This window comes from Vidua chalybeata, chromosome 3 (assembly GCF_026979565.1).
Source record: "Vidua chalybeata isolate OUT-0048 chromosome 3, bVidCha1 merged haplotype, whole genome shotgun sequence".
NCBI classification, from domain to species: domain Eukaryota; kingdom Metazoa; phylum Chordata; class Aves; order Passeriformes; family Viduidae; genus Vidua; species Vidua chalybeata.
Genome location: NC_071532.1, coordinates 39598649 through 39626631, shown reverse-complemented (window position 1 = coordinate 39626631; position 27983 = coordinate 39598649). Strand labels below are relative to the sequence as shown.

At 45.8% G+C, this 27983-nt stretch overlaps 1 protein-coding gene across 1 annotated transcript in view; it reads right to left on the bottom strand.

Moving 5' to 3' along the window:
* SLC24A3 (solute carrier family 24 member 3) overlaps positions 1-27983 on the bottom strand; it is a 111598-nt gene that overhangs the window by 25252 nt on the left and 58363 nt on the right. The window contains exons 3-7 of the mRNA XM_053939622.1: positions 27483-27559; positions 19696-19770; positions 15557-15641; positions 13656-13759; positions 1599-1673 (exon numbers count right to left, since the gene is read on the bottom strand). Of these exons, the coding sequence (XP_053795597.1) occupies positions 1599-1673; positions 13656-13759; positions 15557-15641; positions 19696-19770; positions 27483-27559 (416 nt within the window). The remainder of the gene's footprint in view (positions 1-1598; positions 1674-13655; positions 13760-15556; positions 15642-19695; positions 19771-27482; positions 27560-27983) is intronic.

The following is a 27983-nucleotide window of genomic DNA, read 5'->3' as shown; positions in this document are numbered from 1 at the left end:
TCACAAAAGAAAAGGACTCCTTCAGTTCTGTAATTACAAAGAACAGCTTATACAGAAATAAAGTATAGGAGAGAAGTCTTAGGGGTAACAGAGATGTCTGTTCTGCAAGCCACACAACTTTCTCATGACACAGGAATAGTAGGTAGGAATTTCAGGGGTGCACTGGACACAAAAGAGTAGAGAATTTTTCTCCACATCCTGATTCCTGACAACCACAGGAATGAACCAGCCATGAAAAAAACCTTAAGCCTTGCTTAAAGAATTTAAAACTGATGACAGAATCAACAGATTTTTAACTTGTCTGCCTCCATGCAATAAATGAAATGTGCAATCCAAGCACCAGGAAGCCAGATGCCAGGCAGATGCCCACATGTGTGCTTCCTGTGGAGTGAACTAAGACAATGCCTGCTGGATGCCTTTAAGCTTGGGCAATGGAATTCACTACAATTAGTATGCATGGCTCTATTTGCTGTTTAGCAACACTTTTTGGTATGATGTTACTGTCAAGCTGTCAAAATAAAACAAAAAAAAAAAGCTTTTTGTTTTGCAGCTCATTGCTAGTAATTATGTAGAAAAGTTATTTTTCACCAGGTACAAAATAGTTGGCCTTGCTGTACGGGGAATTAAAGTACAAACAGGTTGAGAAAGATCCCCTGTTTGGAATAAGGCAGATAGAGGCCTTTGCAGCTACAGAGTATATCTGGAAACACAGGCTTGTGCAGCAGGAAACAAACCAAAACCCACTGCTGAAACACACTAACCAAAGTAACCCAGACTGCAAGCGACCCTCTTCTGATTCTAAAGTCCCCTTCTTGCTGACATATGGAAGTTAACCTCCCAAAATCACTCTTCCTGTCTTTGGGAATCTAGGGTACTAGGCTAGGGTGGGGGGAAAAAAAGACGTGTAATGGCTACCTGAAAAGTCAATTTTTACGTTTCCTGGCACTGTTTGGTATTGGTTGCAAAGGTAATGCTAAAATGACAGCAGTGTCTTTATTTAACTATTGTGCTAACATTTTTTTCAGGGAATAGCCCAATTCTGAGAGATTTGGAGCATTTTCTGAGCTTGATGAAAATCAGGATAGACACAGCACTAAGAACTGCTGAAACTGTAGTTTTTGTTTGAGGACTTGCTGTCAGCATGCACTTAACCTGCCCCTATTATGTGTGGAAAAACTAACCTGCACATTTTGTAGTAGCTGTTCAGGATCTCTCTCCTCTGGGCACAAGTGCTGCCTCCTTACAGGTTAGTGACCTGTATTTCAGGAAGTCATGAAGGCCACTGCCAGGAGAGCACTGACCCACCCATTGAAGGGCTGCCCGGGGGCTCAGAACATGGGTTTAGCTCGGCACCCCATGTCTGCACTGGGCCATCACGCCCTGCCCCAGCTATCCCTCCGGGGTCTCTGGACACTCCTCCATCTCCTGCCCTTGGGCCAATCTTCCCAGCAGAACCAGGGAGACCACAAGCAGTTTTCCACAAGAAGAAATCCCTGTAAGTGCTTGAGCTGAGATCTCAGCTACATGACATGGCAGGTTCCCTTCAGAGGTGTCAGTAGACATGGGCTCCAACAGATGAAAAACTTTCAAAAACTTACCACGATGAGTGCAACAACAGATAGCGTGTAGTAGATTGAATCTCTCAAGAGACTCCATGATGACAGCGCAACAACCTGAGGAAACAGGCAAAGAGAGGGTGTCAGCTAGGCTCTCGCCAGCACAACTGCCAGACCAGCAATGTGTGCCCAGGTTCCGCCTGTCACTCTGTGGGAACTGTCTCCAAGCATGCTGGGAACTCGAGGACGAGGCCTAAGACAGGAAACATTTTCTGTGGCTGCTGGGGGAACAGCTGCAAGGGAGACAGGAACCATCACATCAGAAGTACCTGCAGACTCAGCTGTTGCCCACGTCCGGCTGTGTGTCCCCACGCCATCTGCGAGGGCTGCTGCTTTACAGGAAGGGAGGGGCTCAGGCTTTACCAGCACAACCATACTGATGAGCATTACTACAGCTCTGTGTGCATCTACACAGGTTTTGGGACAAACACTCAAGTCAACACTCCAGGAAAGTGTTACAAACAAAACCCAGGAATTTGTATGCAATGGAGAATAAAGAATAAAAAGGGATCACTGCAGTTCATGTCACTTGACATTTTCCAAAGCCACAGAAATGAGGAAGAATTCTCACTGCAGGCTGCACAAGCCTGCAACTCAGATCTTAGAAGAAAATAACAGTGAACGACTTAATCTTTAATTTCATTAATAGTATTCAAAAGGACAGATTAAAAGCAGTCATGTAGAGGTAACATCTTCAATATTATTCTATTTTTTGCAGCTCTAGGAAGTCCCCTCAGTAGAAGCTTCTTCTCAGACCTGTATTTCCCAGTTCTGGAGTGCATTTCAAACACTCTGGATCACATCCTTCAAAGGTGTAAAGCTGAAGGAGGAAGATGGGAGATGGTTCATTTACACTGATTTGGATCTGAACATGTACATTAATTTTCTGACTGTACCTTCCAGTCATGCTTGTGCATGAATTCAGTCACATGAACAGTAACATCATTTTCAGTTCTATTTTGGTGTCAGCAAAAATAGTTTTCCAAATTTCTCTTCATAATAACTCCTACAATATTGGAATTTTCCAAAACTGCTAATAAAATAAATGCTGTAAAAAGATACTAACCATCACACCTGAAAAATCTCTACAGTCTCTTAGTAACATGGTTTTCTAAAAAAATGATGTAATTTATGCCCAGTGTAAAGTCTCTTTATGCAACCGTTTACATGTGAGAAACTCCTACATGAGGCAAAAAGGAAGGCTTTTAAAGCCCTTGGGTCAAACCAGATTTCTACCAGCTGACAATACATTTCAAGGCATACAGACATAGATGAATGGAGATGCTTTCTGATGGAAATTTCCAAATGTAGAAACATGGAGCTGGGTTCGTAATTCTATTCAGAAATCCTCAGTTAAATCTCACATTTTACATCAGTGTGCCCCTTCATTCTGATTGAGCAAATTTTGCAAGAAAGTTTATAGAACGATTGGACATCATTCCACTCAGCTTTCAGGATGCTGCTTAAGGTCCTCTGCATTTGCTTCAGCATGGATGCATGTTGGTGGGTATTTTACAGCTGTAAATTTCAGCTCTGCACACAGAAGTCACATTTCTGAAGCAAAGGACAGCCCTCACAGGAAAAGGCTCTGTCTAAGGGGTGTCACCACATCTATGAAAGGAAGGTGCCTGGCTACAAGGAGTCAAGGTTGTCTTCCTCCTGTTCTTTGATATTTTACAATATCAAAGGATTTTGAAGGTGGAGGATAATATTTTCCCAAGGAATTTTCTTCAGACACCTGAACAAGCACAGCAAGATCCAGATGCCTAAGTGCAGCTTTCTAGCAGGGATCCACTGCACAGAACTGACAGACTAAGATCTTGTAGGAATCACAAGGACTCTTGTGCTGATTCCGGATCAGATTGTAGGGGAACATGCTCATTTCTGGCACCTGTACAGGCTGCTCACATTTCACGTCTGTGAAATGCATCAGGGTGGGTCTCCCTGATGCAACAACTGTTGGGCAGTTAAATTTCAGACGTCTTTAGGGCCTAAGTCACCTAGCTGAAGTTTCTCAACCATTTGATCCATGTGATACAGGGAAGCCACGCACATAAGGCAACTGTGCAGGAAGGGTGAAAGAGCTCATGAGCACTGAGAACAATGGCAGTGCTCAGCCTGCTGGTCAGAACCAGGTCCTGAGGCAGAACTACCGAGCTCCTGAAGGCCTAAATTGTGCCTTGCACCCACCAATGACTCCACATAAATCTTAACATCCTGGAAACCACTGAAACTACAGATCAGCAAGGCAGAAAAGAAATCAGGGAAGCAATCAGCTTGGGTTAAAACATTATCAAATTTGAATTTTAAATAGGCAATAGTGTCATATTGTAATCCAGCAGCGAGCTGGTCCTGTGGGAGCTGAGCATAAGGAGGCATCTGTAGAGCCACTGATTGTCAGTGTGGTGACGTTTCCTCCTTTTGAAGTGAGTACCTGAAATCCAAACACCAGACAAGTGCCTCTTAGCTGTCCCTTGACCACTTAGTGGGGATTGAACCCAGTTCACCTGAGCTGAAAAGAGCTCTGAAGTCAAGGCTTGAACGAGAGCATCCCTTGATGGCTCCACACAAGACACACTGAGCCTGCTCCCCTGCATGCTACAGCATCACTCCTAAGGGTGAACTTACCCATAACAGCTACCAGGTTTCTCACAGGTAAACTTTCACCCTGAAAAATCCTACATATAAAATTTACTACTCAGAATGCTTACTTCCCTTTTTGATGGGCTGGAGAGCAGAAAAAAATCAAAATTTTCTCAGTTCTAGCTTGATTTCTGAGCTTTGTAACCACTAAAGCTGTGGCACTATGCAGCACACACCACCTCCTCCACTTAACACATATGTGGAGATCAGCCACCAGAGGGAAAATCTCCCCTAAAATCAGACACTGGTGTCTGCTTCCTGTAGCACTGAAGTTGGCTCAGGACAACCAGGACCTCAGTGGCAATATGCCCACGTCTCCTCCTAGGACATCACCTTTTATCCTCTGTAAAACTGACCCTTCTTTCCACTGCTCATCCAAATTGTTTCTCTGCTCTTAGGAGCATGGAAGCTCTTCTCCCATCCAGGAGATATCCATAACCAGAGGCCACTCAGCTGGCTGTTTTCCAGCCTGCTCTGCCCACGGCAGCAATGGGCCCGAGTGTCCTGGCTTGTAAGATAAGCATATATTCTATTTGCCATCTGTTGGAGGTGGGGCAGGTATCTTCTGTTAAGTTGGGCAGTTTTCTTATCTCTTCCAAGAACAATGTCTCCCCACCCTGGGGAGATGTCTTCTGTTAATGGGCCATTGAATGGCTCACTGCATGACTGAGAGCTGCTCCACCCAGAAGGAGGAGCCAAGCATCCCTACCTGCATAAAATCAGCATTTTTTGAGACATCAGATCAGCCTCTTCACTGGATTCCCAGAGGAAGACCAGGCCCATCTACTCTATCACCAGACCTTCAGAGAAAAGTACACCCTTCTACGGGATCACCGCTTCAGCCGCATTTCATCTGCCACTCCAGGAGAAGCAGCCACCCTGACTCCTCAGGGTGTCAGGTTTCTGACTCTATCAGTAGTTTTGTTTGTACTAATTACATTTTTTTATTATTATTTAGTTTTTTCCTAGTAAAGAACTGTTATTCCCATTCCCATATCTTTGCCTGAGAGCCTTTTTATTTTGAAATTGTAGTAATTCAGAGGGAGGGGGTTTACCTTTTCCATTTCACGGGAGGCCCTTGCCTTCCTTCACAGATTCCTGTCTTTTCAAACCAAGACACCGAGACAAAGCACATGTGGCAGAACAGGACTGCTGCTCTCTCAGCAAGGATGTCTGTGCTCCTGCTGCACAGAGGCATGTGCACTCCTGAGTATTCTGGCTGCTAAACTTCCAGGGGAAGCATGTAATCACATTCATGTTCTTCAGGGATCTTCTTCACTCTGAATTGTTTTGAGGGTTTTCCTCATCTCATGGCCGGTTCTTTGCTTGACATTCTCAAGCGCTGATCAGCTACTTACACTGCTGGGAAATGCTAGGCTTTGGAAGCAATCTCCCTAATCCTGTTTCTCTGTTACCCTCTGGCACAGAAGGTCTAGATTTTGAGGTATTAAGAGCTAATAACCTAATTTGCTGATGTGGAGAGGCAGGAATACTTGGACTATGGTGTCAAAAGATTAAAGACAATCCCTGCAAGTGATTAGCCTTAAGAGTCTATGGAGGTCAGTAGAGATGTGCCAGCAGTGAATCCACCACCATCAAAAGGCATCCAGAAGCAAAGAACCTGGGTCAGTCCTCATGCTGCCCCTCTTTGATGTGGACTGCACAGAAGTGATTAGGGAAGCTCTTACACCACCCTAGGAGATGCAGGGATCTGGCTTTCGAGCGCTGGTCTGTGCTGCCTGAAAAGCTGCTGCTCGCTGCGATCCCTTGCAAGCCCCTGGCCCACAGCAACTGGCTGGCAGCACACTGTGTCAGCCCTCTGGGTGAGCTGCAGCCAGATGTGCGGTGGAACCTCCTCGCACGCTGCTCCTAGTTTGCAGGAGCTGCCCTCAGAGCTGAGCAGGGGCCTTCTGAAGCCTGTTGGGGGTCCCCTCCAGAAAATGCTGTGCTCCTGACACTACTGTTCTGCGAACCCTCAATGCAATTTCAAATCAGTCCCATAGTAACATAGCAGGATCTCATGCCAAAGCAAGAGAAACAACCAACTACTGGCCACTGTTACAGGAAGCAGTGAACTCAGATGGAGGTCTGGGAGAGATTTTCAAGGAATCAGGCTGGCCATAGTTTGCAGTTAATCCATATCTTATGCATTCAGAATTATACAAAAATAAAAAGGGCTCTACCTCAGGTATCAGGGCACAAGCTCTGCCTTTAAACTTTGCAGCTGATTATTTTGCTCAGCTCAGGTAATTCCAAAGACCTGCCTGCTCATTCTCACTGCTCAAGGTATCAGTGAAGCATCACAGATTAATGTGAGAGTGTGACAGTGCCTTACTTGTACTCATCTTTACATTAAATTAGGCTGTAGATCCACCTGTGGCTGTCAGCAAGAAGCCATTGTGGAGCCTCTGCACCTTTCCTGGGAGAAACACGCAGGACTTGGTATGGTTTGGAGGGTGGTGTGTTCCTGGTGGCACTTTTGACACATCCATAATTCAGACTGAGAATCAGACAAGCAGGTCCAACAAGATCCCAGAAGTGCCATCTCCCAGCACAGCAGGAGTCCTGATCCCACATCCCCTCCTGGCACACTGGACCACTCTGCCACAGCAGACCTTTTAGACAGACTCCTGCATGGAAAACCATTGCTTTCCTGTGCAGAGCCCCAGGAAAGCCAGGCAGGCTTTCCAGCAGGCAGCCAGCATCAGACTGACAGCACAGCAGGATATCCTGGACTAAAAGTGGCACTCCTTCTATACTCCATGGTCATGTCCGAATATCCCAGGACACTACAAGTATCCAGCTCAGTCTCCAGACCATAATTTTGGCCAAAGACCCCAGGGTTTCATGATGCAGCATTCAGACTTGCTTGAGGCTTTGACCAATACTAACCACAACTCCCAGCTTCAGCAAAGCACCAAATACAAGCACAGGTCAGGCCAAAGAAAAATCCAGGCCTAAATGTATCCATCTCAAGCAGTTAAAGCAGCCATCATCTAAGGGACCTGCTGTGAGGAAAGCCTCCTTCCAATTACCAGCCCCCTCATTTCACCTCTGGTTTGCCATTCTCTGCAGAGCTCAGTTGTCACTCTGGCTCCCAGTCCATACACTGTGCACCAACTCCATCTATTCTCATTACTGCCCCAAGAATATTTGCTTTTTTAGGCCTCTCTTGATATTTTCATCGCTGCTGCAGCGATCTGTCTATGTGACATTCTCAGAATGGAAACAGTGGACACTCTCCAAACCTCAGGACAAAGCCAGAAATATTTCCCTGCTCAACTGGTAGTTATAATCATCCAAGAGCATGTCTCTTTAGCTCAGACTCCCACAGTGCTGAGGCAGCAGGACCACAAGATCCACAACAGAATTCAAGGATAGCTGTAGACAGGAAGGCGTGCATGGAGTAAACATCTCCCAGTCTCTTCAGACTGGCCAGTCCTTGCCAGAAGTAAAAAACAGATTTTATCATCTCCCTTGCTTTCACACTATAAATAATTCGAGAAAATAGCCTACAAATTGTACATCCACAGAATTGATCTGTGTGTCAATTTTGACAGAAAAAACTTAAGTGAAAATGGTGATTTTTTTTGTGACAATTAGGAAGTAGCCTTGGTTTAATGTGGATAGGAATCCATTTGCAACTCTTCTGATTGCCTTGGGCAGCATCTCTGAATTAATGGTACCTCTCTATCCTGAAACTCCATCCACATCTCTCTGTCCCGACTGCAGTCTCAGCACCTTACAGACCACCTGATGTTCCAGAGCATCCTGCCATCATCCTCTTCTGCTTTCCCTGTACCTGGGCTTTCTCACACCACAGCCATGCCAGCAGCTTTAGGTACCCAAGGACCGCAGCCTTGCCTTCTGCACTACTTCAGTCTAACCTATTAGTCTGTCCCATGTCTGCAACACAGCCCTGTCAGTGAAAGACCAGGCTCATGGTCACTATAAAATGCTGCCAGCACCAAACCCCAATGCGCCCTGGGCTGTGAGAGCTGTGAACAGTCCCAATAGCTGGCATTGAGTTCTCCTTAAACTACTTCCCCAGAGTTTTACATGTTTTCCACTGATGTTCACAGACCAATGAAGAAAAACCAACAGGATTCCAACTCTCACCTTTAAAAACTTCTCTACAGTCAAGGAGAAGAAAATAAAAAAGCTCATGAATGCAATCATAAAGCCAAAAGTCAGTAATGGCTGCAGTCTGAGTTGTGAGTGAAATTAAAGCTTAGAAGATTAAGAGGCATGCAAGCTGGCTGAATGGCAGAAGTGGAGTAAAACAGATTACAGAAGTCCCAGTTGCTTCATTAAAAAACATTCTACCAGGTTATTAAACCCTGTTTAGTGTCCTTGTCAACATGCCTAACACAGGTATATTTTCCACTAACATAACCCATGGCAGCTGATAATTCCTAGAGGTGCCTTGGCTGGCACAAGGGCTCTGTGACATGGACAAAGGAGGGCCTACTGAATTTAGTTTAATTCCTGAGGTAAAAGAATCCCACTGGAAAAGAAGGAGGCAAGTCAGATAGTTACAGCCATCCTCTTTTGCTCCAGTATGTTGAGGAATGATGCCTTGCCACCCACCAGACCCCTTGACAGAACCAATAACTGGAATAGCATCTGTGGCACAAGCCAGCATTCCTGGTCCCCTGCTCCACCCAAAGAAGCTTGACTATTTCTGGGAAAGGTAAAATAGAGAAACTTGGACTCAACTGAAAAACAGAGCAGTTAAATACTAATTAACAGATCAAGCAATGCACATTCAAAATTACATGGTAATGCTAGAGTGACTTGCAACTCATGGTTATACTGCTCTCACATAAGCACTTCTCAGCCTCCTCTGCAACACTGCAAAACACTGTGGGTCAGTGTTAGGAGGACAGGATGGCGAGAAGAGAGCAGCATAGCTGTGAAAACAAGATGAATCTGGATGGGGCAATGTCCAAAACCGAACAAACTCTGCTTGTGCTGGCCTGAATGAGAGCTGAATTAAGCAAGGACTGCTTCCGAGGATGCCGTGTCCTTGCTGCCAAGGACAGTGAGAGGGCAGGGGAAGGAGGGGAGAGCTGGAGAAGCACAAACATGAGCATGAGAGAAGACAGGACAGCGCGACCAAGGCCTGGAGGGAACCCCAGGCTAAGGTCAAGCTCCCCATACACAGCTGGCTTGCAAACATGGAAAAAGCCTGATGCAATCCATCACAATGCAGACAGCAGCCTCCTCACTGCTATCCAGCCTGTCTCGCCGTGAACGTTGCTGGACTACTGTCTGAAGGGCTGCATCTGTTGCCATTTCATTCTCCTTCAGTGTTCCCTTACCTCCTCGTTCCCCCTTTGCCAGAAGGAAGCAAAGCAGACACAGCAGCTAAAAAACAACAGTCGGGTTATGTGCCTTAGCAGTTGCCTACCTGCAAGGAGTCATGCTAGTGTCCAAGGTGTAGGGACATAGGAGGAAACAGCTGCAGCCATGTCCAACCTGCACTGCACAGGCAAGTGGGGAATGAGAAGAGCTCCTAACATATTTCCATATACTGAAACCATCTACAGCTTAGAAGTTGCATCTACTGCCTGGATGAAATAAGGGAAATCCTCCTCTGGGTGTTGAGTACTATGCAGAATATTTCAACAGGCTGCAAGAAGAAAGCAGGAGGAGCTTCTAAGACTCACTGCCACAGGCACATGGGCAGCATTCACTATCCATGGGGAAAACTTGAGCTCTCTCTCCAAACATGCCTTGATCAAACACCTTAACACAGACCAGACGTGAAGTTCTTCCACTTCTGCAGAGGCCCAGTTTAAGCTATATTTGAAAGCTTTGATTTTCAGAGTGTGGATGCTAGTTTAGAAAATCCAGCCTTTAGGGGATGATTCTTGTCTGGCTATCAAACACATGAGCAGCCTGCATCCACTGCTGCTTTTTTAATTCCTCCAATCCAAAATCTCTGGAGGAAATGCAAACAGTGGAAAATACAATTTCCCTGGCTGCAGAGCAGACTCCTATATCTCAAGAGGTGCCTCCCTGGCATGGCTAACATTAGCCAGGAGAAGTCAGGCCAAGGAGACATAGAGCAGAGGAGTGGGGAGAGCAGAAGGAATCAAAACCACTGGAAGAAAGCTGGATGCTCGGAAAGCAGCTATGGATGGATGCATGACCCAAGAGAGGAATCTGGTGAAAGCTTTTCTCTCAGGCCTCAAGAGCTGGAGGGGGAGTGACGAGAAGGAACACCATCATACTGGCAAGAGCAACCACTAAATGTTAGTAGATGTAGTTAAGTCACTTGCTTAGTTCCAGACAAGAACAGCCCTAGGGATACGGGCAGGGCTCAGGACAGAGGCATTCTGTGTGGTGCCCTGTGGAAGGAAGCGGAAGTGAGAAGAGGGTTCATATGGCTCAAGGAGCTGAATGCTCCCAAGGAGAGCTGGGCTGTGTGGAGACTGACATGGCCACTCAAACCAAGGCTTTCCAGCAAGGAAAGCCCTGTGGAGCAGCAGGAGCAGCACCTGGAGCCAGGACCCACAAGCATGCCACAGAATGCTACACACCAGGGGAAAGAGCAGGCCTGTGCCAGCTCTAATTGGCCTCTAAAAAGACAAGTTATTATTTTTTTATTTAATCTCTCTGTGCTTTGTTTCCCCATCTTTAAAGCATCCCTTCATCTCACAGAGGTTTGGGGAAGATTAATTAACTGCTCATCAACTGCTCAGAGACAATAGCGCAGAGATCGGCAGAAGTTCAAGAGGAAATTAATAATTCTGCTGCTGCAACGGGGCTTGAATAAAGCCTGGTAAATAAGGCAGAAGGGCACAGAGTGAACAATAAGACCTGACTATCTGCTCACTACGTGAGCAAAGTGCATTCTGTGTACAGAGGGAGGCAGGGAGCCCATGGAGAACCCGGCAAGAGACCTCGTAATTAAAGCTTGGATAATAATGCATGCTCACTGGGGGGGGGGAAATTAAGGGTGCAAAGGGAACCCTCACACTGCTATTTTCTAACTTTTCAGTGTTTGACTTTCAATCTTCACAGTGCTCGTTCAATGCCATTTTTAGGTGTGCAGTGTCACACAGAGGTATGGGCATGCTTCCCTTCTCCTGTTCCAGCAGTGGGATGCTTATTCTAATTTATCCTGAAAAGTGTGCACATACAGCTAGTAAAGGCTTGGAAGAATAAACAATTAGGGCTGGTGCTCAAGCAAATGCATACCAGCTTTTTGGGGCTGTGCATTTGTTTCTTTTTCTAAACATAATGCACATAACCAAAACCACTCTTTTCTTAGGCCAAAGAAGAATACATCCAACACAGCACATACAAACTACAACCTAATTTAAAAATAAAACACATCCTGGAGAGGGCTGGATAGTATTTTACAATTCAACTGTTTACTAGTCAAAAAAAAAAAACCAAAAAAACAAAAAAAAAACCCCACAAAAACAAAAACCCAAACAAACAAACAAAACCAACAAAAAAACCAAAAAAAACCAACAACAACAAAAAAAAACAACAACAACAACAACAAAAAAAACAAAAAAAAACCCCAACAAAACCAAAAGAAGGCTTTTGGAAATGCAGCAAAAGGCCCCTGCAGGTCTGATCTCAGGGATTCTCAGCCCATGGGCAATACATCTGAAAATCTGAGGGCTCCAGTTGCTCAGTCCACAGGTCTGAGCTCAAAGAAAAAATCCTAGAGCACAGCAAGCAGCTTTGACCAATAACCAGCCCCCAGGCTCACCTGGCAACTCACTACTGAGATCCAGGCTCCCAAGAGAACAGAAATCTCACCAACAACCAAATTTACCACCTATGTTAGTGCCTCTGTAGAGACATTGTTGAGAACAAATCCAAATTCCTACTCATACTAATACAAACAAATGATGAACCACACTACTAAGAGGGAATGACTTTTTGGTAAAAGGCTGGGAGTGGGAAACAATGAAAAGTATAAATTGATCCAGAATTTAATCTAAAATATTGCAATTATTGCCACTAAAATTTCTTATTTGCTCACTAAAATCACAGTTCTATATGGTGACGTCAATCATTCCAGCGCTCACCCACCCTCTGAGGGTTAGACTGCAGCAAATAGAGGTTATGTGACTTGACAAAACCACACACAAATCATCAGCAGAGTCTCAAGGAAAACAAAGATGGGGCAAAGCAGTCAAAATCTCAATGCTTGGCTTGAAAGAAACTCACAGACTATGCTTAGGATGACTGGAACTTCTGAAAGCTACCATGGCTGAAAAGCTGAAGATGTTTTACAAGAGCATTTTGGCTGTGATTTATCCTTCTGAAACAACAATCTCCCACCTGTAAAAGGCCTCTCGATAAGACTGACATTCTCTGTCAAGCCCCAAACTCTAGTAGGCCTTTTCCAAAACTGTGGTGTGTAGCCATTTTTAGCAGGTTTGAGGCATGCAATCAATACTGTGGAAAGTAAAAATCAGAATTGGCTCCTCTGCCATCATTAACTGCTAGACGGTTAATCACTTTCATTTGCATGAAAAAAGCAGCAGGAAGGAGGAAGTCCTATTGATGACAGGAGAATACCCGTGGGGAACAGAGCCTCGTGCCCTGAGAAGGCTTTGGTCGTTAAAAATTTACCTCAATTAACTGGGTTTTCACAGTAAGAGTTACACAGAACCACTGACATATTGAGCATCTGTAGCTGCCAGCTGCATGTTGCATGCAAATCAAAACACATGTGGTTAAAAAGTACTGCTGTGACCTTATCCTGAGGCCTCCTCACACCGTAAATGTTCACCTTCAGCCTGTAGAAGTTCACTGCTAATGAAAACAGAACTGGATCATAAGAAAAACCCCATCTCTCTGCATGCTTTCCCAGACTGACCAAGGTCTCTTCTCTTCAGTTCTTCTTCCATTGCCCTGTGCTGGTAACATGACCCTGCTTCTCCTCTTTACAAATAAGTCTGTACAGTAATACGCCAAAGAACATTTATGAGATTGTAAAAATACTTGGTATGTTGGCAAGTGCAAAGGTAAATGCAGATTCAGGTATTTAATTATACAGTCAGTCATGTCTGCAATTCAGACAGCAGCTCAGATCTCACAGCTTAATTGCTTTAATTTCAGATGAATTTCAGCTTGTGCTGTCACAAGCGATTTGACATGCTGGAGAAGAGTCACAAACTACACGAGGAGCAAACGACCAACATTTATTCCTCTGCCCACCCACACACTTTGGGCAGCTCAAAATGCCTTTGCTGCTCTGTTTTCCATTTCAAAAATGTGGGAGGAACAGCACAGGGCCCTATTAAAAACAGCAAAGACAGAGAAATTTGTGGCAAGGTGGTGAACCTAGCATCGGATTTTGCAGTATAGCCAAGGCACAGGGTGAAGCAGGAACTATAAGGCATCATTAAATGCTCTTACCTGTCCTGCAAAAAGCCCACACACCCCAATAATACAGAGGATGTTGAATACAGCTGAGCCCACAATGGTTCCAACGCCTACATCTCCTTTTGTGATAAAAACACCTGAAAAACAAGTTCAAGAGAAGCTGTGTAAATGGGAAAGAGCAGAATTTTTTCACATAAAATTGCAGACCTCACACCCTCTTAATGAATCTAAAGACACGTACTAGGCAAACTGCAGAGTTGTTTTCTGAGGGGACCTGGATGGATTGTGTGATGGAAACCAAGTATCTCAGGCACATCCAAGTTACTAACTTCCTGGTATTGTGACCCAACATTATGGCAATACACACCACAAAACACTGCAAGCTCATGGTAGCAGCCGGTGGGACACAAATCCGCAGGAAACTGTCTCCCATAAGATATTCCCTGAGCAGTACTCTGCTCCTTCCCATATACCCATCCCAACTGGCTTCAGTAGGGATGACGCTTCAGTAGAAGCTGGAGATGATTCAGAGCTGTCTGGCCACAGCTACTCACAAGCCAAGTGATGCCCCTCAGGATGAGTTATGAGGCTATGCTACAAGGTTTTTTCAGAGCTCTTCTGTCAAATTTGGTTAAAATTGGCCAATGAGGTTAATGGTGAGGGAGATGAACAGACACAAGCATCACAGTGCTGCACAAAATCTTTTCCTTAGAAAGTCAGCCTAAAAAATAACACTCCATCTCCTGCTAGCTGTCAGTCTGTTTAAATTCACCACTTGGTTTTAAGGTTCCAATACTATTTATCTGGCCATACGTAAACTGGCCAGTGCAGTTTATGCATTTTTTCCAACTTCATCCTTTTCTCAGAAACACAGAAGCACTCACCTGCCAAGTGACACACGGCAACTGGTGGGTTACACCACAGCAGGAAAATGATCCTGATGACCATCAGGGCTTTTCTAAGTCACCTGGAGGAATCTGGTTTTATTTTAACCCTGGTACTGCACTACACTGAACCAAAGGACAATTCCAGCTTGGTCCAATTTATGTTCCCAAATGATAAGGCTTTGCTTGTGTAATCAGACCTTGCAGAGCACACAGCTTTGCATTAATTAACTCCTGCTCTGCATCTGGTAGCTGTGACTGAAAAACAAGTGTCTCCTAGAGAAAGTATCTGAGCTGAGAACTAATTCTGTTCAGTGATGCAGAGCCCTCTGTACCCGCCCAGCTGCTGCCCTGACGATCCCCTGCCAACAGAGTCAGACTGCAGGAACACCTCACCCTCAGAACATCACTCTGTAACACTGCCTGCAGTCCCCCTCCCCCACTGCTGCGAGGGCATGGAGAGTTTCCTGGGTTATGCGCACTTAAGGATGGCTGAATCCCTTCATCACACTTCCCATAAGCAGAGAGCTGCTTTGGAAATGTGATGCTCTGACCAACCTGTTGCTGTAAGAAAGCATTTCAAATCCTCTTCTCCTCCCCACTCTGGCTTTTCCAGGGAAAAGTGGTGTTGGAAGACTAACCAGAGGGGAGGTGATGGCAGAGAACCTGGCGCTGAGGACATGAACAGTGTGCCAGGGTATGAGAGAGGGAAATCTGGGGGAAATCCTTTCTCACTGTGCCCTGGAGCTGGCATGGCACATGGGGCAGGAAAGTAGACAGGAGAGGATAATGCCATAGGTGAAGCCTGGCTAATGGGCAGCAATGGTAAATTGCCCACTGGTCCTGACTTGGCAGGGTCACATCCAGGCCCTGCTCTGAGATAACGGTACTCCCAGAGTCACTTCACCTGGTGAGGACTCCCCACCGTCAGTGCCATGTGTGCCCAGGAGAGATTACAACAAACCTTGCAGGCACGCAGCAATCCCATTTCAGCTCTGAAAACAGCCAGGGAAATGTGCAGGTTTTGGGAAGCAGCAGCAGGCTCCTTACCTATGACAGATGTGAACAGCTCAGGAGCAGAGCTTCCTGCTGCCATGAAAGTTGCCCCAGCCACATCTTCACTGAGATGCAAGCGCTGCAGAGAAACACAGTCACTGATTACCACACTGAGGAGCTGAAGGAATTCCACTCCCAACCTTAAACTGCCTGCCGAGAGCAAGTACCTGTAAAATTTTGTGTAAACGAAGGTTAAGTATAGGGGAAAAGCCACCACAGGCACTGGCTACTGAAGTGAGCGTCACCTGGCAGAGAGGGCAAGTTATGCTAGTGACACTTTTAGAGAGGAGGGAAAGATCACCACTCCAGCCAACAGGGAAGGCAGCTTTACCACTCATGGGTCTGTCTGCTCCACAACCCCAGCAACACACACCTTATCTTTCCCACTTTCACCTGTAAAGGGCAGGGCTAGGGCTCAGGCTTCATTCACCTCCAGTCACCTTCTCTGGTACAACTTATGCCTTACTTTACCCTCTCCTTACCCTCTTTCTCCTGGACCATATCACTTACCTCAAGTTTACCCTCACCTTACCCCTTTTTCTCCTGGACTACATCACTTACCTGTCCCTCAGCAGTATCCAGGGACCATGCAGGGGCTTCTGGAAGGGAAAGGACCCACTGTTCTATGAAAACTTCATCAGCATATGCTGCTTCCAAAGATTTCCTTGGTTAATTACACTCTCTCTGTTGTCTGCACTCCCAATGTTCCACCTGCACCAGTTCCCATGGACCCAGCACTCATCTGCATCTGCTCAGCAGATGCCACAAGGCACCTTCCCCTGTTGAAGAGGAGCAATGACCAGCTCCTGCCATACGGCTGCCGAGCTGTTACTACACCACAGCAAGAGCTGTCACTGTGGGAGCACAGGAGAGGCAGTCAGGAGCATGGGGAAGGCAGTTCAGGGTTGTAAGTATCCCTGGCAGAGCTGGCTTTTGAGGCAGCTCCCCAGCCTGGCAGGACACCGGAAACCTCCCTCTGCTCCCATTCCCCTGCAGCACTGCAGGGCTCCTCTGCTGTTTCATCCTTGCCCAAGTACTTTTGCACAGAGACAAGAGAGCAGAAATCCTCTTAAGCAGCCTTTTCTGAAGATTCCACAATGGGTATTCCTTGCCCCTAAGGGAGGGTAACTCTATCCACTGCCCATACAGAGGTAACAACCCTTTGAACATAAGTTATGGGGACAAGGGAAAAGGACAGGATGTGCCCTCACCAGGAATGCCTTTGAAGCAGAAGACCACAGCACTGCTGGAGTGCTATAAAGCTTGTGGAACCCAATAAAATACAGCTTTATAAAAAACTATTTTAAACAGGATTAAAACTATCATGAATGTAGTTCACAGGACCAGAAGCAGATCCCCAAAGGCCAGGTTCTTCTGCAGGATGCTCTCTGAAACTATGGAGACATCCATCCTACAATAGCTGCTGGAACTCATGGTGCCTCTTGAAAGCAAAGCCACCAGCCAAGGAAACCAGCTGTGCTGACTTCCGGGGGGGGGGTGGTTTAATTCAAAGCTACAGTGCGTGCCCCTGAGGACAATTTCTAGAGAATTCAATGAAATGCACATGATGATTAAGCTGATACAATAGAGCAGAAAACAGCACTCTGTATAGACAGCAAAAATGTATTTGCAGACAAATGTTTGCCACTGATATAGTGTAAACTACCAGGAGTGGGGCAGCCAGGCAAGTGAAAGCAGAAACTGCTTTAGAAAACAAAATAAAATCAGGGTTTTTTTGTAAGTAAGTCTGAACTAACCCGGAAAGTGAATGTCTACCATAGCGAGTGTTCTGGAGAAAATTCCCATGTCAACTCACGTTTGGGAGCACAAATGGCTTGTTGGTTCAACTCAAAAACCGCTTCCCAAACTAGATGAAGCTAAGCCAGAAAAGGGACATTTGTTTTAGAATTAGAGCATCTAAACTGTGAGAAGATGTAGAACAACTACTGGCAGATCTTCAAGGGCAAAAAAGCCTTCAGGCAGGAGGCCTGAATTCTCGGTGCATAAAATATATAAGAATATTTTAATGTCTCCAAACATCACCTATAGGGTGAGAAAAGACATTTCTGGGAGAGAATCAAGCAGGAGCAATAGAACAGTAAAAGTCTGATCCATTTATGTGACCCATTTCGATAATCCCTAATGCCACAGAGCACCTTTCTCCTGGACAGCAACTTCTCAATACAAGTACTCCAGATCCGGTGCTCAGTTGCTAAGCTTTCTCTTTTACACACAGTTGAGTAAAAATTATTATTGTCATCTTATTCGTGGTGCTGGATAACAGAATGATTCAGAACCACTAAGGCACATGAGGAATTGTTGTGTACCATTGAGAAGACAACAAATAACCAAAATGGCAAAGATCTAAACAAGCAAAAACTGCCTTCTAGGGCACAGGGCATGCAAACACTGCAGTAAATCACACAGAGAGGGTGTTTGCTTTTTAGACATCAGATGTCTGCACAAACCCAAGTATATCTGAGAATTTTTCAGAAGAACAAATGGCATTGTAGAGCTGGCACTTGTTAGACCACCTTCTGGAGAAGGTGGAGACACACAGATCCTGCATGTGCAGAGAGTTAATGACCATAAAAGAGCCCCTCGCTTGTGATAATGAAGTTTACCACCAGTGAAGTTACAAACTGGTAACACCACACACAGTGTTTCCTACTGTCATTTTTAAACACAGTCAAGGATCAATTTTTCTACTGAGCAGTGCAGGAAACAGAGGCACAGGGAAGCGATGGAGCTTGTCCATGGCCAGTCAGAGCTCCTGGTAGAAATGCAACAGGAGCCAGTGCTCCACAGACCCAGGTCAGGCCTTTGGGCCATGAGTGGGGCTCCATTACTCATGGGCGGTAATTAGCGAGTGCACAGACAAGAGAAATAACAATCTCCCTCCATCTCGTGTCTCCCCGTGTCCCTCTGGATGGCTGGCTTGCCCTTGGGCATATTGACAGCACCCCAAAATACAAGCCTGTTCTGGACACTGTTCACACAGCTCAGGTTTTGTTCATCCACAGACACCTGAACTAGCTTCTAGAGCCACATTTCCCAGTGAGGTTCACTTGCCTGAGAGAAAGAAGATTAAAGAACTCAGCATGTCTACATTCCCCAGCATCTCCTATCCCCATGCACACCAATGTTCCCTCTCCTGAATCTTGCAATGGAGTTCCCCAGATTCAGCCCCAGAGAGTGCAGCAACTTTGCAGGACAGAAGCTCCTACCTTATGTTGATACCTTTCAGTTACCTCTATACTTAAGCACCAAAAAGTGGAATTTCCTGGGGGCTTTTTTCCTTGATGCAAAAAAGGTCCACGCAGCAGGGTGCTGAACTTCAAATATCAGGTTAGTTTAAAGACAGCTTACATTAGTGCTGTCAGCACAAATGACTTGTCCTGTCAGCTTCCACACCTCTCCCAGGGCCAGCACAGCCCACGCCCTGACGGGTGACACTTGTTCCCAGGCACATGGACAGGTGTCTTCTACAAATGACACAGACCTCTCACTGCCAAGACCAACCATATTCTCCACACACAAAGATTTCACTGCGTGGAACTGAAACCAAATACAGCTTGTAGTAATTTTGGGCACATGGTCTGTGTTCGCCCTGTGGCTGTCTGAGCTGATTTAGGCGAAAATGTACACCTTGTCTTTTAAAATTTAGGCATCCTGACCTTACCAAAGAGAAATAGAGTCCGTTGTAATTGCTGGAAGCATTCACAAGCTTGTTTACAGCTGACCTAGTTGTCCCTGCTGCTTTACAACTTACACCCACGCAATACAAGGTCTGACAGTAATGACTGTGAGGGGAGGGTACAAGACCCACGGTTTCTACTGGGGTAAATTACCAGAGGTTTTAATTTGTGTCACCTACGGCTAGGGCTTGGTGTTTCTGCAGAGGCATTTGCAAAGACACACAAACAAGAGGTAACAGCAACCACCACAGTGTGAATGCCTGGAGCATGTCTGCGAGGAAGAACAGAGAGTTGAGTCAATGCTCACAGGTCATGTTGAGCAACAAGACAAGCAGCACAGGCAACACTGCAGGACAACAATAAATACACCATCACCACACCCCAAGGCACTTCAGAACTGCTGTGAAAGCAGCACAAGGAACATCTAACACTTACTTCACAGATCTTTTCCAGCGAAGGGACAAAGAAGTCATCGCAGACAATTGCCAATGCGTAGAACATGTACACAGCCTGCAATGGAGAAGAGAAAAGGCTGAGTCTAGAGACTGTCACACAGAACTGAACGGCAGCATCCCAACACATCTCAGGTTTGATTTGTTAGAGACTTTTCAAGAAAATAAATTGCTCTTACAAGAAGAATTCATAGAGCTGTCTGGGATTTAATTAAAAGATTTTGGAGTATTTATCCAAAAGTTCTTATAAACTATCAAAAGCTGCCAACATTTTATCTTCACCATAAAGGTTAGCTTTTTTTTTTTTTTTTTTAATTCTCTGGACATTGCTAAGCCACACTGAAGTATTTTTGCCTTCTTGCCTTCCTTTTTTCCCCATTGGGCAGTGCAAGACTTTTTTATCACTTTGTTCTGTGAAATCCAAACCATGGAGAAGTAAATTTTGAAATCTAGTTTCTGAAATTAGGAAAAGGAGCTTGTTTTTCTGGACTGAAGTGCCCTGCCATGTCACCTGGGTCCCAGTGGTAAATCTTGCTGAACTTCACATAGGAACAAACAAAACCAAGGGGGAACACAGGGCTCTAAATGACACTGAGCCAATCAGTTCTTCAATTTCATGCAAGAAGCATTTAATCTGGGTTTCTGTACTATTAAACAGAACGTGCTGGGGCCTGATCTCTGCCCCAAGACGCAAACGGCACAGTGGCTCACATCCATGCAGCAAAGCCCTGGAGGGCAACCTGGCCGATCGTGCCCACAGGGAAGGAGCTCACTCCCCACCTTGACACAAAGACTGCCACTGGATGGGAAAATGCCCATTGGCATAGGGGAAAACCAGGGGAAAAGCATGCCAGGCACCAGTAAAGCATACCCCCACAGCCAGGCTGAGTCTGCCTCCAAGCCCACTCTGGTTTTCTGGCATGGACATATCCAAGACTTGCTGCAAGGTTCAAAGACAGCTCCACCTTTTTGGTGACACCTACCAAGCACCAGCACAGAGTTACTTCTACAAACAGTGCAGCTCCAGTGACTAACTACAGCTGAGAGAAGTGGCCAATATTTGTAGAAAAACAGTGTATTAATCCTAGGGAACCACAGTTCCAAGCACATCACCAACAGATCCTCTGGCTTTGCTTGTTGTTGAAGTCCTGCAGAAGCTCAGGCAATGCGAGGAAACCAGAGTATTCTTTTCTGGAGAGAAAGCAGCAATAAAAATGGCCTCCAGGTTTCTTTTGTTCTTGTTTTGATTTTCCAGGAACAGGTTTAAATCCCCAGCACCACCAAAAACACAGATTCTAATTTGCCAGAATTAAAACTTTGCTGCAAAAAAGCCAGTAATTACTGTACATTGCAGCCATGAAAACTTTTCAAGCTCAAAAATAATTCAAGTGTATTTTTTTTTCATGCTTAGAGATGGGAATTTCATCATAATAAGTGATTTTGACACAATCTTGACACAGTAGATGCTAAAATGTTACTCGGATAGTTTCTGTGCTTCTTTGTCCCTCATCATAAACATGAATAAGTGTAACTTAGGCCTTTTGAAAATCTTACACTGCAAAACAGCCCCGAGGACCACAAAGAGTAAGCAAAATTCCAGGTCTCCAACTCTGTTGGGTGCAGTAAAGAACCTGATCTTGCAAAGGGAGCACCAGCTGCTGACACAATACCAACTGTATGAACAGAGATAAAGGAAGATAGGAACAAGGATCAGAAAGGGCTCCAGAGAGCGATGTGGCCAAATTCCTTTGACACACAACGGATAGTGGGTGCCTAACTTCAGCCTAGATTTTTGATCTGCTAATCATATTAGTCTGCAGTGAATCATGCCCTCACTGTTCTGTCCAAACACAGTAATGCCTCTCAAGAATGCTAATCAGATGTCCATCAGCACCATTCCTGTAAAGTGAACATGTCCTGTCCATTTGACAGGATCCATGCCCATGGAGCTCCGCATGGCTGCTGGACTTCCTGCACCTCCAAGAGGCAGGCAAGGGAATGGGAGGCAAGGGGAGGCAGCCACCACAGCAGCCTGTGCCCCAGAGCCCAGGCAGCTCACCCCAGATGCCTCCACATGTAGCACACACGCACTGCACTGCACCATAGGTATCCACAGATGATGCCAAGCTCCACAGGGCTCACCAGAGGCACCAGGGGCAAGGCATCCACCATTTTTTCAGTTTAGATAATTCCTTCTCTGGATTTTTATATGCACATTCAAATGATCCCAGGGGAGGGCTTGTGTTGCTTCCAGTACATGCAAGACCGACAAAGCATCTCCAAGTCCCAGCATTAAAGTGGAATCTCACGGTGTCCAGGATTTTAGAGGGCACAACAACAACCTTCAAGGGTGACAAGGGCATTTTCTTTTGTCCGCCCACCCTTTCTCATTAGTAGAATCAGGTACAAAACAAAAGGCAAAAAGGGCACTGAAATGAGTAAGGTACAGAAAAGTAAATGTGAAGGAACTGCCCCCCCAGGCTCTTGCTCATCCCCCCCAGGAGTGGGGACTGATCCCCTCCTGCAGAAGCTGGAAGCACAAGCCAAACCTGCTGCACTCCTCAGGATGAGCGCTAGCACCGGGCTGGCAGCACTGACCAGGCTAAGCCCACATGACCTGTACACTCCAGCATTTACTTTAATGACCTCATTGCTGTCACGAATCTGGTTTTGGCTGCAAGTCTTCCCTAAGTTCATTCAAGTGGCCTGGGTGCAATAAAGTGTAAAGTGTCAGAATTAAAGGAGTATCTGGCTAAACTCCAGCCTTGTTCACAGACTAAATCACTGGAAGCTACCCAGAGTCAGTGAACACATGAGGATAGTAACTGTTACTTCCTTGGAAGTTCTTCGGGCTTTTTGATGGGGCTTGTTTGTTTGCTTTTTAAACAAACAAAAAAAAAGCAATGTTTTGAGTTTGGGCCAGCAGGAACACAAGCAGGAGGGGGCTTTTTTATGCAAGAGAGAGGAAGGCAGGAGCATCAGGGAGGCCAGTCTGCATGGCATGTCCCATTGAGGAGAGGGCCAACAGCACAGCTGAGACATTCAGCATGATGAGGTGGTATCATCCTCCATCATTTCACCAAGGAGTCACATAGATTTTTCCTTCAGCACATGGCACCCTGTCTTCACAGGCACCATGGGAGCAGCAGCTCTGGAAAGGAGCAGGGCAGCACGGACTGAAGTTTCAGGCTGTTCCACCTGAAACTGCCACTGGGAATTAAGGAAGTGGTTGGGGGACATGGAATATGGCCTGTGCAATGGCAGCACAGTACAATGTGGAGGACTCAACACATAAATAAGGCTCAGCCCCAGCTTCACTCAGTTGTTTTAAGCTCTAAGTGATGATATGGGAGTCTTTAACCAGGCAACACACTTTGAAAAACACACTTACTCCTCCTCCCCCAAAGGACATTAAAAAAATAGGAAAATGCGATGGCCCTGTATAAAAGGATTATAAATGCCAGATTAAGTACCACATTAGGACTGATTTTAAAATGACAATTCTAACAAAGATGCATTCTCTGCATGAAAGGTGATTAAGTTTCTTACTCAAAATACCTGTTCCACTGCACAGGACAGAAATGGTCATTTTTCATGTTTGTCCAGCAGTCCTTTGAGCTTCCCATGACAGTCTTCACACTCAAACTCAAACTTGCTTCACCAAACGAAACAAGCTTTTCACAAGACAGCATAATGCCATAGAAGCAACAATCCCTACAGCCCTGCCTTCTTCCCAGGGGGCTGTGAAAGGCTGAGGTTGTTGGTGTCAGTAACAGCAGGGGGGCCTGCTGCTGCCCCACGGACCTCTGACCTGGGGGGCAGGACTAGCAAGAGGCTAACCCTGAAACCACGTTAACCAAGCACAGGGCTTTTCTCAACTCTGACTGCATTACAAACCCACCTAAAACTCCATTGTTGGAGGGAAATCAAAAAACCCCAACCAAAGCAGGAAACGACAGATCCCGGGTTGATTCCAGCCAGCAGCTTGTGTACCATGATGTGCCCAGCAGTGCTCCCATAGATGGCCAGGGCACCGGAGAGTTCAACCTCCTAAGGAGACAGCCCTGTGCTGCAGAAATGAGATGTCCCTGGGTATTTATCCAATGCAGAAATAGATAGAGACAGGACCTGTCCAGGGTGGCCTATATTTCCCGAGGGCCTTGCAGGAGGGAGGCAGGTGCCTGTTAGAGCCCCCATTCCCATGCTTATGGGAAGCAGTGGCAAGCCAGGAGTAGAAGGGATGGCTGAGCACAAACACTGCTCCTCCACCCTGCTCAGTGTGGAGGACCCAGCTCTGCTCACTGACAGGCTCAGCTTTGACCATGCACAGGCTCCTCATGCTGGCCACCCAATATATCCTGGCATTGCACTCGAGATCTGTTGGAGGAGGCTGGGAAAAAAGGAAGCAACACTGTGCTGTCAAAAACACCGGTAATGCACAGACTCAAACCCCCCATTCTCAGCTGTCAGCCAAAACCTTGAAAATTTCTCAGCAAAACCATTTCCCTCCTGTCTCGAGGGGGTAACTGGTGCCAGTGCCCCTGAGCATGGCAGGGCTGAAGATCCACACGGGGATGTCAGCTGGAACAAAATGAAAACTAGGAAAAGGCTAGGAGAGCAACTACACAGCCTTTCCAGTAGCCAAAGGGACTGCAGGAGAGCTGGAGAGGGACTTTGACAAGGGCTTGGAGTGACAGGACAAGGAGGAATGGCTTCATGCTGACAGAGGGCAGGATAGATTGGGTATTAGGAAGAAATTCTTCCCTGTGAGGGTGCTGATGCCCTGGCACAGGTTGGCCAGAGAAGCTGTGGCTGCCCCTCGGTGCCTGGAAGTGTCCAAGGCCAGGTTGGACGAAGCTTGGAGTAACCTGGGATAGTGGAAGGTTACTCCAAGGTTCAACTCCCCATAGCCAGGGAGTTGAAACTGGATAATGTGTAAGGTTCCTTCCAATCCAACCCTATGATTCTACAAACAATAATGTTAAGATTGCAAAAAGAAGCCCTTGGGTGCTGGGGAGCTCCCAGGCTGCAGGAACAGCACCAGACTTCAAATCCAGACCCTGGCCCCTCCAAACTCAACATCCCAAACCAGTTGACTTAGTTGGGAGTTACTCAGCAGCTCAGCCTCTTCTCAGAGGGGACATGGAAATAATGAATGGCAGTGAAGCAGTCAGCTGCTGAGCTCTGAAAAAGTATCCAGGAGAAATTAAACACCATGACTCCAACCTTAATATGCCTTCAGTGACCCACTTCTCCTTCAAACCAAAGTATTTTCAGTTCAGACCTAAAACTACTGCTGACCTGCCCAGTTTTTCCTAGATTTTTCAAGAGTTTAGGGATTAACTTTCCTCTTTGTGAAGCATCAGATTATGTTTAGTAATTCACACAGCCCCACTGTGAAGATTTGGTGGGGTCTTTTTTCCCTTTTTATTAAACAATAGGGAGAAGATGCCCTGGGAAGCCTCTTGCTCTTCCCCAAGGCCTTAGTGATAGCTTTTGTCATGTTCCTCTGGCTTCTGGTAAACCAGCTTTGCCTTGATGTCTTTCAGAATTAAACATGAAAGTATGGGCAAATGGACAGAGGACAGAGAACAACATTTTTACTGAAATTAATAGAAACTGTTTAAGGGGAGGTTACTAACATGAGAAGCATGGTGATGACCTCGAATCATCACTGCATTGTTCTCCCTACCATTATAGAGCCCCTTTTACAGTCCAGTTTCCTCAAACCCATGAAGAAACCTCAGGGGAGGCAAAAAACCTCTGTGTCTGTACCCTCTTTCCCCCAGAAAAGTGCTTTTCTGCTTCTGCTCCGATTTCATCATACATTTGTATTTCTGGGAGGTAAAAAACAGGACTGAAGGTTCATTACCCCAGTACAAAGAGCACCCCTTCCAACTCAGACTAGAGGTAGGTTGCTAAATGCTGACCATTTTCTGTTTTCTCTGAGTATAATTTTTTTTTGACAAGGGGTTGTCTCCAGCTATCCCAGTACTAGAGAGGCTGAATCCAGCCAAGTCCTGCACCTCAGGGACCACAAGACAAACAGTGGTCCGTAAATTTTCCTAAGTCCACAAAACTGCTATAGAGAGCAATGGAGCACTCATGGAACAATGGATCGAGGGAGCTGCCTTGCTGTTTGCTAGCAGGGAAGAAACTGATTACATTTCTGCTGGGACAGTGGATGCTTTTCTACTTCTCATCAAAAACAGATTTTTCTTTTTATTCTGAACTAGACAGTTCAGTCCTGTACCTTACATGTTAAAGGAACATTCAGCTAATTCAGAACTGAATTAGAATTTAATTCAGAACTGAATATGAATTTTTAGGAGTATTCTTGTCAGTGATATAAAATCCAGCTAGGGTCCAGTGCTCAGTTTCCAAAACATGTCAAAGCTCAGTGTTCCCATGGAAACTTGAGATTTTTGAACTTGCCAGGCACGGTCAATAGCAACGTTACTCAACAAATTTCTGCAGCTATTTAGCCAAAATAAAAGCCTTACACAGAGGGCCCACATTAAAATACACAATACAGTCTAATTTATATTCAAAAAGAAATCATGAACCACTTCTCACAGCTAATGGTGACTGCTCATTTAAGCTGACTAAAAATTGTTAAAAGCTTCTAAACATTCATTAGGAGCAGGTATTTTCTTGGCTGCTTAAGGATGCCTTTAACGTAACTCATAGAGCTGATGAAGCAAACTTTCCAATCTATGTAATGCCACAGCTATTTTTATATCAATTATTCTATTCCATTGTACTAGGGTGCTGTTATGATGCTTGTATCCCCAGTCATGTGTTCTGTTTATGCTGGATATTATATTCTGTGCCTTCAAGAGAGTGAAGGCGGGGAGAAGAAGCAGCATGGAGTTATCAGCCTGTACTCACTCCTCCACATTCTGCTGGAACACAGAACTCCACTGTGTCGTCTGAGCACGGACAGGGCAGAACACCGCGCTCCTTTGCTTTTTAGTTAGTTTAGCTAGCTGAGGCAGAGAAGTTTTCCGCGGACTGTTTTTTTTTTCTTCCCCTTTTCTTGGAACTGTTTGAACCTGCTCTGGACTGGGACCCAGGGAGCAACAAGAGCTTTCACTTTGTGACCTACTCTGGGCAGCAGCCTTTCCCAGTGCCAGAGGGACTGTTAACAGAGCAACCAGCCACAGGAGAGACTTTCTGAAATTGTCATCTCTTCAGAGCAGCAAATGAGTTTTGTCATCTGGTATTGTTCATTTTTTGTGCTGGGGAGTGCTTTGACTGTTTAAATAAACAGGGTTTTTTCCCACTTCTCTCCGAATAAATTTTTCCCGAACTGGTTAGGGGGAGGGGCCATGTGGGTTGGCTTTCTGGGGGGGCACCTTTTGGAGGTCTTCTCCCAAATTTGCCCTAAACCAGCACACCCATAAACTTCAGAGTGTTCCAGAGTTACTTCTTGCAGAACTCTTGTATCTTTTAGCTCTCTGACATTCAGTTTTCATCTTAAAGATGCCAAACTGTCCCATTTTCAGAGATAACTTTCTCTTTCCTATGGCCTGACATTCTAATGGTGTCTACAGAAAAAATGAAAACAGGAAGTGAGTTTAAACCATCCTTCCACTCTTTTTTATCAGAAGATCCCAAGAACAAAAAAAAAAAATCACATCCTTGACTTCACAGTCCATATAGGAGATGAAAATGCACTGAAGACAAAATAACTTCAATCAGAGCTCTTGAGCACACTGGGACCTGTCCATGCCAGTAGGAGAAGAAAGGCAAAGTCATAACACTTACACAGAGGATGTGCAGGACGACAGCTCCATGTCTCCTGTCCTCGTTCGTGAAGATGTCATTGGGGAATTCATGGAGAGCTGCAAAAAAGTGGGGGGGGGGAGGGGGAAAGAAAGCTCAGATGTTTAATCAGCTCCTCACACCCACCCATCGTGCTGTTCAGTAACACAGCGAGAGGCTGCCCAACCCAGCCTTACAGCCACCTGCCAGAGGCTCTGACTCACCTCCCTGTGATTCAGCTTACTTTGTCCTCAGGCACCACCTTCCCCAAAAGTTTACTGTGCCATTTCCTTCTGTGGCCAGCACCACCCTGTGACCCACACATGCCCAAGGGGGGACAGACACCCTCCTAGAGCACAGCATAGCTCCTTCCTTGAGGGAAGCAGTCAGAGCTGTCCAGAGCAGGTGCAATATCTCCTGGAGGAGCTGGCAGCTCTCTTCCCACTGCCCAACAATCCATAGAATGATCGAGAGGAGCACATCACACACTTCACAGCCTTTGCT